This window comes from Poecile atricapillus, chromosome 3, assembly GCF_030490865.1.
Source record: "Poecile atricapillus isolate bPoeAtr1 chromosome 3, bPoeAtr1.hap1, whole genome shotgun sequence".
In the NCBI taxonomy this organism is placed as follows: domain Eukaryota; kingdom Metazoa; phylum Chordata; class Aves; order Passeriformes; family Paridae; genus Poecile; species Poecile atricapillus.
The window spans coordinates 4,309,365-4,321,866 of record NC_081251.1 but is presented as its reverse complement, the minus strand read 5'-3'; the positions used below and the strand labels follow the sequence as shown (position 1 = coordinate 4,321,866).

The 12,502-nt window shown below is 41.0% G+C and overlaps 1 protein-coding gene across 2 annotated transcripts in view; it reads right to left on the bottom strand.

The window, feature by feature from the left end:
* Positions 1–3,835: 3,835 nt before the first annotated feature.
* Positions 3,836–12,502, bottom strand: part of PKHD1 (PKHD1 ciliary IPT domain containing fibrocystin/polyductin) — a 237,704-nt gene continuing 229,037 nt past the window's right edge. For both annotated transcript variants that reach the window (XM_058835020.1, XM_058835021.1), the window contains exons 64-66: positions 10,901–11,056; positions 10,255–10,389; positions 3,836–5,726 (exon numbers count right to left, since the gene is read on the bottom strand). In XM_058835020.1, coding sequence (XP_058691003.1) covers positions 5,398–5,726; positions 10,255–10,389; positions 10,901–11,056 — 620 coding nt within the window. In that variant the 3' untranslated portion in view covers positions 3,836–5,397. The remainder of the gene's footprint in view (positions 5,727–10,254; positions 10,390–10,900; positions 11,057–12,502) is intronic.

The following is a 12,502-nucleotide window of genomic DNA, read 5'->3' as shown; positions in this document are numbered from 1 at the left end:
AATTAATCCAACCCACAGGTATGGACAAATGACCCACTGGGAAATGAAGGAGATGACCCTCACCCAAAGCAGCAGGGAATTTGGGTGGTACCCTGTGCTCAGCTTGTGTGCAGCTCCTGTCTCTGGCAAACACAGACTGACCTGGCTCGAGTCCATCCTTCTCAGAGCTGCTCCAGAGACCCTTCCTCCCTCCCTGCCTTGGCTGTGTCACTGCTTTCTGTTCTTCCTCTTTCCCAGAATTAAAGTGTTTATTGTTAAGTTTATTATTAAGGCCTTTCATCCCTGCTATTTTTTTGTCCACTTGACTCTGTGTTTCTAGTTGAGGACCAAAGGTCAGGGTCCCAGTCAGCACCTACATGCCCCAGGTTTAACTGCACAAATCAAGGCTTTTTTTTACAGGAGGATTGAGTATAAATATTTTCCTTCTCTTCCTGTATTACCCTTTATGTGTTCAGCTGAAATTTAAGTCAGGTGCCTGAATCCCACAGGACTCCCACAAAATTTGGAAAGTGATGAACAATGTGTGGTACATCTGGAAGGCAAGGTGAATAAGTATTACTCCCTATTTGTTATGCAAAAAAAACCTGGAAAATACCAGACAGAACACTTAAAATAAAAGCAGAATTAACTGTGCTTTTTTTTTTTTCTTTTTTCCCCTACACAAGATATAGATAATTCAGTCTAACATTATATTCCTGCTACAATTCTATAAAATGTTCAGGGATAATAAGTCATTAGGAGCAGCCAACAATCCCAGAAGTCTCTTCTTGCTTAAAATATAATCCAGGGAGGGCTAATTACATATTTTCCTTTTTCTAATATTTGTCCCCAGGTATCCAACGCTGGCAGCCCTCAGGTCTAATACAATATGGAAACTGTTCAGAGGCTGACCTTCCTTATGTGCAGCCTTCTGCCATGGCCTTACTTCAAAGCTACTTTTATTTTCCTCTTTGTTAGTTCTTCCCCATTGTTTTTCTCCTTTTTTTTGAAAGAAAAGAGGAAAGAAAAAGAAAGCAGAAGGAGAGCATAAATACCTCCCCAAGTGACCCTCCTCCAACAAACATTTCAATTTCTGTTAAAAAATAAACCTTTCTCTGCATTGCTTTATTTTCCTTTTTGGGAATCTCACTAATGAAATGGCAGGGTCATGGTAGCTCACTTTTTTCCCTATGAAAACTGAAAATTTTGAAATGCTTTGGTGAGAGAGGAGAAGGTTGTTGGCAGCTTCTTGGCAGCTCCAGCTCTGCACACATACTTCACCAGCATGTGAAGTTTTTTACCTCAGGTAGCACCTACCTCCTGTCCCCACTTCCCCAAAAACACAGCTCTTGTATATACCAGAGAAATCCCCCCTTGCTGATGTGTTCCAGAATCTTGGAATCGTCCTTTGGGATTTCTGGCTTTTGCTCTTGCAAAATAATACTGCTCAACAAATTATCACCCAGCATTTGCCACATTTCAGTAGGTAGAAAACTGGAAATATTTCACATTCTGGCAAATGCATAACGACTGCAAAAAATTATATCTAAAAACCTGTGAATGTGGATAACCAATCAGTGTCCTTAATCATCCTTGGAGTGTTATATCATGCAGCTTTCTTGATCCACTGAAGGTTTCCTCTCACAGTTCCTAGTCCAGAGAAGATATTTTTGAGTGCAATTCACTGTTAATAAGGTTATTCATTGCAGAGTCAGGAGCTCAGAGAAAAACATTCTGACCGGACACTTGCCTCCTTTATTTGCCATTTATACCTCTCATGCTATAGAAATAAATGCCATAATAAATACCATAATAAATAGGGACTGGAAGTTATACCATACAGAGATGATCAAAAGGTTTATAATCTCATTGCTGTTATTTGGTTTTTCTTTCTTTTTTTTTTTTTTTAATTTTGTCTTAGGCACACAATTCCTTCAACCCAGACTGTAATTAATTTTACTACATCACCAGTTATCTCTGCTCCCTAACCAGGCTTGTCATTTTAATTTTTCACAGGCTTTCTTTCTCCTATCCATGTGCCTGTTCGTGTATCTTCGTGAAGTCTCATCAGCTCTGGCCCAAAGCCTTAGGCAAATTTGTCAGTAATGCACTCCTCTACTTCAAACATAAGAGGAAAAAAATATCACCCCCACAAAATGGGGAGGAAAAAAAAAAAAAAAAAGGAGGAAGAAGAATAATTTTGACCATACATTGTCTAGCAATTCAGAAAAGCCTGGAGAGCTTGTTTAAAAGTAAGGTATCCTTTCAGCTATATTTTTATTTATATCAATAAAGGAACTCAGAGGTATTGTATGAGGGACTACAGAAAAAGTAGTGGAAATTTTCCAGGTGGAAATCCCAAATCCAGTGAACTTAATGAATTTTTTGCCATTGGCTTCATTAGAGCCAAACTTATCAAATTTCACTGACATTTAACATGACTGTCCAGAAAGACTTTGGGTCTCAGAGGATGGACTCAGAGATTTTTTCATTAAATTTTCCTGCACTTTGAAGGCTTCCTTCATGTCCAGTGTGGGGAAGCTACACTTTGTTTAGCCCAAGTAGATTTTCTGGAAGTGTTTTGTGTCCCTCACAAAGCTGGTCTGGGTGTGGGCTGTGCTGGGGCTTGAATCTCTGCCACCATAATCCCAAAATCCCAGCTGAAATCCTGCTGCTGGCTCTTTATGTCCTCACAGACACTGGACTTTGAGAGCAGCTGAATGCCCTGAGCTGGGCCAGGGGCCTTGAACAAGCCCAGGTCTATGAAGGCACCACATCCCATGTGATGTCACAGCTAACCCACACAGCACCCTGTGGATTCTTCATCTGCCTCCTTCCACTGCATCCCTACCCTGGCCTCACCCTGGGTTTTGGAATGCAGAATGTCACAAATTTATCCATAAAACACAAAGGTGGAAACAACTGTTGTCCTAATTACAGTGTAAGGATCAAGAAGAACTCAAAGCAAAGGTTGAGCAGGATCACCAAAAGTACCGACCACAACACAGCCATGACAACAAACGCCCCTCAGGACAAGCTGGCATTCAAAACACTGGAAAATAAAATTTTGGCCTTGGGATATGAGATGTTTCTTTTTTTTTTTTTTTTTTTGCTTTGCCCAGGACATTCTGTAGCAGCTCATAGAACCACAGAATGGGCTGGGTTTGAAGGCACCTTAAAGACCTCCCTGTTCCCATCTCCCTGCCATGGGCAGAGACACGTTCCTCCATCCCAGGCTGCTCCAAGCCCCATCCAGTCTGGCCTTGGACACTTCCAGGGATCCAGGGGCAGCCACAACTTCTCATCTAATCACACAGTTCCTGTAAGAGTGAGAGTTTTAACTCGGTTTCATGGAAAACATAGATGGAAAATATTTCAAATTAAATCTGGATCTCCCTTATCCACAAAGCAGTAGGATCTTATTTCATCCAATCACTGTTGCAGTCAGTCTAAACCAAATTATTTTAGGAAAAGATGCCATTTTATGTTTAGCCATGAAATGTCTTCAACCACTTCAACCGCTGAGTCTCATTCTCATCTTTCTCTCTGACCACTACAGTGTTGTGGGATTTTTTCCATTTTTTTTTCTCATACACAAGTTCCCCAAATTTGTCTTGGTCAGGATTCACTTAATGTTTGCACCCATTTGTCACCATGTTTTGTTTCACTTTCTCCCCACTTCTTTCCCACGTGCCACCACTCACTCAGTTGAAAATGCTGCAATTCAAGGCCTCTAGCCCTGCTATTTCCATTAGAGGTCCAGATATACAAGTTTATTCATTCTGTAAACAAAATATGGATAAATTCAACAATTATGAACTAAAGGATTAATATAAACCCTTAACTATTTCCCAAATGTCTGATTTTTTTCCCTGAAATAATTATCTTTGTACCGTACTTTCATATAATTTACATTCAATATTATCAGCAGGCATACTGACGTGTAATTCTATATTATTTTCCTTTATACTGCTTGGATGTGATGGAGGCACTCACTAGAAGTAGAAACACTGAAGAGAAATAGAATTCATGGAATGGAGGAATTGTATTTCTGTAGAGAGGGAAGGCTCTACTGCCAGGTGAAAGCACCTGAAACTGGGTATCAGCTGTGGAGAAAAAGAGCTGCTTCCCAATAGTTTCACCAGACATGGAAGTCTTTGAAAGCTATTATTTTTTCTTCACACCCTAGATCACGATCCTTAGGGATCTACCCAATAATAATATTTTTGGCCTCTGCAGAAAATAATGTAATAAATGACTCTTCTATCCCATGGCAGAGGTCAAATAGGCTGATCCATTGCACTTAATAAGCGTCTTCAACCAGAAAAACTCCTGTTCACTCGACAAGAAGCCTGGCTCAGTGTGCAGTCAGTCTAATTTCACCCCAAAATTATGATTATAAAGACATCATAGTGCAGAAACCAAAGATGGTGAATCTATTTTTGTGCCCAGGGAACTGAGCAGCTTGATCAGAATCTGCACCTTAACTCCAGCTTGAAGAGAACAGGATTGTAGTTTTTTTCCCAAATCGAGGTTTCTCAGCTTTTCTTCTGCTTCTGATCTGGCCAGAAACCTCATCTTCCTGATTAAGTAATTTTTTTTTTTTCTGCAAAGGAGTATAAATTTTATCTGGTGCCACCAGGACACCTTGCAACCAAGAATTTTATGGTACAGAGAAGGCATAATAAAGTTCCTCATCTTCCAGCTCAGTAAAGCAAAACACAGAGGAGTTCTCTGAGCAACTGGAGAATATCAGCATTAGCATTATTATCCATAAAGAGTAGTGTTCATAACAAGCCAGTGATTTAAAGGTGTCAGAAAACAATGCCATGGTGACAATTTACTCAGTAATATACTTTAATCTAAAGAAAAAAGAAAAGAAAAGGTTTAAGTAGAGCGGAATGGAAGCATTTACTTAAGCCACAACGAGAGATGAATAAATGAAAAAAGGAAAATATTTGTGTACACACTGAGATTCTTTGAATGAAACTAAAAGCGTGGCTGGAAGAAATGAGACAATTTCTGTATATTTACAGATATGCATATTCACCAGCAATGCTAGAGACACTAAGACAACATCCGTGCTACAACGCTGTACTGTCAGAAACCCTGTTGGGCTGCTGGGCTCATCCCTGGCTGCTTTTGAATGCAATCTCAAAGCTGATCCACTAAGCACTCCCCAAAACAGCTCCTGGAGACACTTTTGGAGCAGCCAGGATTCGGTCAGTAGTCAGTCTCAAAGGGCAGTTTGGATGCACCCTCCCCATTCTGGAAGCTCAGAAAGGTCAGCACTAAAGAGCCTGGCATCTGGCTGCAGCTTCCTTTGGCCATCTGGTCCCCCAGCCCAAACCCTGCATGGCTTTCTCTGACCACAGCCCCACAGTGACCACAGTGGTTCACCCCCCTCCCATCGCTGCGTTACCCCTCTGCTGCCACCATGGCAACGCACTCTCTGACATCATTCTGGTGTTGGGACATCCCCTCAGGCTTCTCCCTTTCCTGCTGGTACCCAGCTGAAGGTTGGGGCGCTTCCTCCTGCCTGGAGCCCTCCGGGAGCTCCTCAGAGTCACCAGGAGATCTTGCTCTGTGGCGCTGTTGGTGGCTGTCACTCTTCCTGGCTGAGGGAAAGGTGTGTCTGTCACCTCTCTTGGGCTGCACTTTGCAGGGCTTTCTTGGCGATTTGGGCTGCGGGTTCAGCTCCTCTGCACGTCCTGTGGCAGCTCCCACTGTTCCACTTCCTTCCTTAGCTGTGAAAGCAAGACTTGTTAATTTCTTACAATAATTATAAGGCCCCAACTTCATGTACACTTTTTATGCCTTTGCTGTGTGTTAAAGACGTCAATACATTTTTTTCCCCTCATTTTACATGGCCAGACAGTTGTAGGACAAGGGGGAAGAGTTTTAAATTGAACAGGAGAGATTTAGGTTAAAGATTAGGGAAAAAAATCCTTCCCTGTGAGGGTGGTGAGCCACTGGCACAGGTTTCCCAAGGAAGCTGTGGCTGCCCCATCCCTGGAAGGGTTGGATAGGGCTTGGAACAACCTGGGATAGTGGAAAGTGTGCCTGCCCAGGGTGGGAGAATGTAGGTGATTATTAAAGCCCCTTCCAACCCAAAGCATTCCATAATTCTATGATAAATTAAAAAGCAATTACTCTTACAGAAATAGCTCCAGTGGCTATAAATTTCAATTTGACAGAAATGAATTGGCAAAGACAAACAATCATTAGCTATGTCCACAAATAAAAAGCAACAAACCCGGTTGGTTTGTGTTTATTGACACATTAACAGCTGCAAGGGCATCTTCAACATTTAGAAAAATTTTGAATAAATGTTTAATAATCAATTGTATAGAACACAGTTTCTTAGTGAGCTATATATTGTTAAGACTGAAGACATTTTAATACCACACACCCACAAAATGCACCATCCTTTTCTGAAACAGGCTGTAACTCAGGGTAGAACTTTTTCTTGAGTAGGGCTCAAATGTTAGAAATACAGAGACTGTAACCTGCAATGCTGTTTTTAAAAAATTACATAGAAAAAATGCAAGAAAATATATACACTGTACATTTTTCATGTGGAATTGTTTACATCTTTATATATCAAATGGTTGTCAATAACAGAGGCAGGGTTACTTGTAGTGACACAGCAGATAATTTCTGAGCTGGCAGTGTGTGCCTTGATTCACAGCCAAATTTGTAGCATCATGTGGATGCTAAAAACATTTATAATTTTCTTGTAATTTTCTCCCTCCCCCCCACGAAAAAAAGGGCCATCAGCCTACACTTAAACCTTTAGTACTCATTCCAGAACTAGTCCTGGTCAATGTCTCATGTTAGTAGACAAAATCAGTTGTTTTAGTCCATTTATCAGCACACATTGTAGGTCCTTAGCACAAATAATACCAGAAAATGTGTTATTACCACTTCTGATGTTTTAGGTTTGTCCTTTCAGTTTAACCCTTGACAGCCTGTGACATTCGGACTCATGGATGTTTGGATCTTTTGCTCTGATTCATTCTCTTCTGCATTTCCTGTCATTCATATAATTGGACCTATATTTTCTGAATCATAAAGTATCTCAAATTGGAAGGGTCATTGAGTACCTCCCCTGCTTCCCATAAAAACTCCTAAAATGAAATAATGTTTCAGAAAGGTTGTCCAGACACCCCTTGACCAACCTGAACTCTGACAGCCCTGGCAATGACTTCATGATTGTGCTCATTTTTTTCTGTTAAAGGGTGTTGCTGTTTCTTTTCAACTTGTACTCTTGTAAATTTAAATTTCAGGGTTTTACCTCTTGGGAATCCACCAGAAAGCTGTAACCAAAATTTCAGCAGTCAGATATATTATTATGTTTAGCACTTTTCCTTCTTTAGCTGTCTTTAACTTCAGGTAGTCGGCTGATTTAAAGTACAAATTACATACATCACAGGTTCAATTTTCTTCTTTAGACACATAAACAAGATAATAAGGTCATGATCTCCTACACCAAAGCTTCATGTTAGTTCTGGAGATTTATTGACTCTCTCATCTTCAAAGGTGCCATTTTCAACGGTGGAAATAAAGTTTTTCAACCAAGTTTGAATCAATGGAGGGGGCTACAAGTTTTCTGGATAGAAACAGTTTCAAGGATGAAGTACTGCCTTGAGATTCCTGATATTTAAAAATTAAATACAAACTATTCAATATCATGAAAGCATATGATTAACTGGATTAAGTACCAGCTAACAGAGCTCAGGCAGAAATTATAGATAGGAAATAATTCTCAGGGATATGCAGTAGTACCAGACACTACTACTGAAATGGAAGATATTCAGTGTTTCCACTGGTGATTTGGAAATTAAACTAAAATTGATTCTAATGAAATTTTGTAAAACAAGATAAAAATGGCAAACTGGTAGAAAGAAAGGAGAAGGAGATGATCGGGGCAAGCTAGGAGCCAGAAGGGGAGACCCAATTTACAGACTGGGATAACATCTTCAGGAACACACAATAATTTCTAGCTGAAGATGTCCAAGGGGGTCAGAATAAAAATCAATCAGGTACCATCCTGAAAATGTTCAGGGAAAGGACAGAAAATCGAAGCTTGGAAATGTAAGCTGTAGGAGGATACAAGCTCTCTGTTGAACCAGCAGAATAAATTGCAAAAAGCAAAAAGAAACAATATGTTCCTCTACCTCCAGATGTGTTCTGTTAACAATGACTAAGTCCATCAAAAGATCCTCAAGAGAGAGATAATTACAGGAAGCTAAGGAGATTTTTCTTGTTAGACCCAGGTTAGGCAAGGCAATGTCTCGATCCCATCTCCCTGCTGGACTGCCGAGCTGTGAATGTTGGTTTCTCCCTCATCTCCATCCTCAGCTGCTCCTTTTGGTACAACATCCAGGGCCCTTGATCCACTGGACTTTGCACTCTACAAGCACCCACCAATGAGAAAATCTCTGTTTTGCAAGTCTTACTGTGGTGATTCATAAATAAAGGCTCTGAACACTTAATTGTGTTAGAAAAGCAGTATTTCTTATGAGAGGAAGAGCTACAAAGCAGAAACTAAACAAAAAGAGTGCAGCTTTGATTTCTTCTCTCTCTCTCCAAAACCAACAGCACTTTAAATAGGGGGGAATCAAACATTAGACATTTCCAAGTCATATGTATTAAATTCACTTAAGATATTGTTATCCTTGTTTAGATTTGAACATATTGGGGAATCTTTTTGTCTTGCAACTATTCCTAAAAGACTCTAAGTGGCTGGATTGCCTTTTTCTGACAAAAAAATTCTTCCCATGAATTATTTACGTGACGGCTCCAATCAACGCTGTACCTGTCAGCCTCCCCAGCCAAAATGAAAGTTCACTATGTAAAGGTGCCAAGGGAGAGTGGCAGCCTCCCACTGCGAGTTTATAGACAGAACTAAGTCAGCACGCATTATGTGTCAGAGCCAACATCAGACAGAATCAGATCCTTTGATCTCAGACCTCCACAGGAAGCTTAGATCTCAGACAAATTAGATAAAAAATGAATTTATAGCAGATATGTGTCCTAAGGCACACAGCTGAATGCTGTGTTTTGGAAGAGTATGGCAAATATCAAAACACATAAACTGCAGAATTTCCTCTCTCCTTCTCTCTCCCTCTGCTTTTGTGATAGACACTAATTAAAAGGAGATAAAAACTCCAGCTCGCTTCTTCCTGCCTCTTATGTAATCCACAGGCTTCAGTAAGAAGGAGGAAAAAGAAATTCCCAAAACAGAGTAAATGGGGGGTTCAGCAGGGTTATCCGAATGCCCTTAGATCTGTGCTGTTGGCAGGTGAGATAAAAAAAAAGCCCTCAGCTACTGTAAGAACATTTCACACTTGCAGAAAGGGAAGCCAGTGCTTTGTGCTGCCAGCCACATGCCCCTGGGGCTGTCTGCTTTCCTGTGACCTCAGAAGGAGCCGGGTTTGATCAGAAGATGATGAAAGGACAAGTCTGGAGGAGGTGTGCGGGAAAGGGTTGTTTGTGGCAGGACCCCGGGGAGCAGAGTGGGACGCAGGGTGGGTGGGTGGGAGTGGAGCTGCTTTGGGCTGCTGGGTTGGACTCACAGGGACTGTGCAAACCAGTCCTGGGTGTTTTTTTTACCTCCAGTGTAACTGTGCAGTCCTTCACAGCCTCCAAACCTGCCCAGAGCTTTTGGTCCCACTCCAGCACCTGGAGATTTGGGCAGGGAGGAGCCCTGCTCCTCCAGGCATGTGGGGACACCAGGAGTGTTGGTCCCTGCCCTACTCCAAAAACACTGGGAGAAATCATGGACTCATGGAACCATAGAATATCCTGGACTGTGGGGAAGGGAGCCAAAAGGATCACTGAAATCCAGGCCCTGTCTCTGTACTGGACACCCCAGGAATCACAGCATGAGCATGAGGGGGATTATGCTTCTGCCTTCAGTGTAGCTGGGAATTCACTCCATCTGTATTGAAGGAGATTAAATGACAAACAGAAAAAAATCAGGGAAAAGAGGAGGTAATAAAGAGATTGACCTTCTGAGAATGTCCTATACAAACCTATAGAATCCTAGAATCAGTGAAGCTGGAAAAAACCTTTCAGATCATTGTGTCCAACCACCAAGGCAGCACCACTGCATTCACCATTAAACCTCTCCCCAGCTGCCACATCCCACACATTTTTTGCACACTTGCAGTGATGGTGACTCCATCACATCCCAGGGAACACCTGAACATGTTAAATGATATAAACTGACTCTTTTGCTGTCCAATCATTTATGAATTGCAGTCTCACCTCCTGCTACAGACACTCCACTTTTATTTGGTCCTTGATTGAAGCAAGGCTTGGTGGGAGCTGCAGGAGGCTGTGACTGTTCACTGGGTCTCTTGGTGCTGTCCCGTGGTAGATGAGGCTGTTCAGTCCTCGTTTCTGCAATGAAACACACAGTCACATCACCCTCAGTACATCCTCTGCTCAGAAGAAATTATTAGTTCAACAAAAACTTAAACATACTGTTGAACATATAGTACCATATTGCTTGAATATGCCACCAAATGCCGTGTCCACACACCCTCGAACCCTTCCAGGGATGGTGACTCCACCATTGTCCTGGGCAGACTGTTCCAGTGCTTAGAAATCTTTTCCAAGAAGAAACTTTTTGTAATATCTGTCTGGACTCAGACACCTTTTATAGTCATAAAACTGTATAACCTTGAGCTATCATAGAATCATAGAATATTCTGAGTTGGAAGGGACTCACATTGATTATTGAAGCCCAACTCTTGTCTCTGCATAAACTACAAACCATATCCTAATTACTGAAAATCCCAGAGCTTTTTCTGAATTCTATTGTCTGAAACCCATTGTGGCCACTCTGGGGATTTGTTAAATAAAACAAGGAGTCTGCAAGCATAAATTTTTGTGGATATTTCCAACTTACTGTGGCTTTTGCTCTTCCTGAGCCAGCAGAATGAAAGAACAATGGTGAATGCAGATGCTGCTGAACCCAGTATGACAACGAGGATCATGCTGGCCCTGGCTCCCATGGGCACAGGGAAGGTGGCAAATGGCTGGGACAGCACAGTGAACTTGGTCCCTGAGAATTTAAAGCGGTCAGTTTATCACAAAAGCACAAACAGTAATTTCACAGCTAAAACACCACCCTGTAGCTTTTTAACAGTGTTAAAGATGTGTTCAGGGATAAACCATAAATCTATCTATCTCCAGACAGATCCAACATTAATGGACAATATTTACTTGGGACTGAGTACCAGGACAACCAAAACAAGTAACAATATTTCTACAAGCTAAGTTTCAAGCTTTCAGTGCTTCCTGAAGCATAACAGCTTCTTTGCATTCAACAATATTTAATATTTCTTCCATTAATTTGGCTGACAGAAACCCCAGAAAATACATTCACAATGCAACTGCTTCTGAGGCCAGACAGATCAGGCCCCTACAGAAAACATGCACATTTTCTACAAGAGAAACTGGTTGTGATAAGACAGTTCTTAATACAAAGAAAGAAATACAAAAAATACAAATACAAAAAAAAAAAAAAAAAAAGGATTTTTTTACAGGCTATACCTGAATCATGTCAATATAAGTTAGGGGCATCCCAGAAACATTCACCAGCATGAAGATTAAATCCATGATGCATAAAACTCACAGTGAATTTGTTAATATTTTCCACCACGTTGATAATGAGCATTATAAATAAAAAATGTCAGTGTCCCTGCTGTTACACAGTAAATATTTAGTCTCTTGAAAGACAGAAGCTCTGGGTAATGCTCTGCACCCACAGATTCTAAAATTTTCAGCAAATGGCAGAGTCAAACCAGGAGCTGCTTGTAGTTTCTGTGTTCAAGAGTTGATTGGGTCTCAGATCTGAGTTGCAAGGACTGGAAGATGCTCAGCGTTGCCTTTTTGAAGTAGAGGGAGGTTTTGATTCCCTAAATTACTTCCCAAACAAGTTCTGAGTGCAGGTGTGCTGGGCAAGGACAGGAGTTTAGGAAAACTGGCCCTGCTACTCTCTGTAGACCACCTTGAAGGATGTGGATTGGCACATCAACTCATTATCTCTCTTACTACCTGACTCATTATTGGTCCTAACCCCACAGTTCTAAACATTTTGATGGATATTTATTTTACTTGAGTTCTGCTTTTAATAAAAACCTAAAAGACTTTTCTTCATCAATTATTTAAAAAAAAAAAGAAAAAAAAAAGAAAAAAAAAAGGGAAATGTTGTCAGATGGAGGCTTGGAGACTGGGGTAAGTAGCTGTAAATACTTTTAGCAGAAACAAATTAGATTTGTGTCACCTGAACGAAGCTGAGCTGCATCAGAACAGGGTGGGAAGTATGTTCCAATTGGGAGAAATCTGCCTGCAGTTACAAACAGATATGAACTTCAGCTGAGAAGAGATCTCTCAGGTATCAAGGATCCTACACACACAGGTGTTTAAAGGTGTTTTGCACTACTCTAACAGTTTGTGAGTAGGATGCTGTTGGTTTAAATGGAAAGTGGATGTATCAAACCCATAG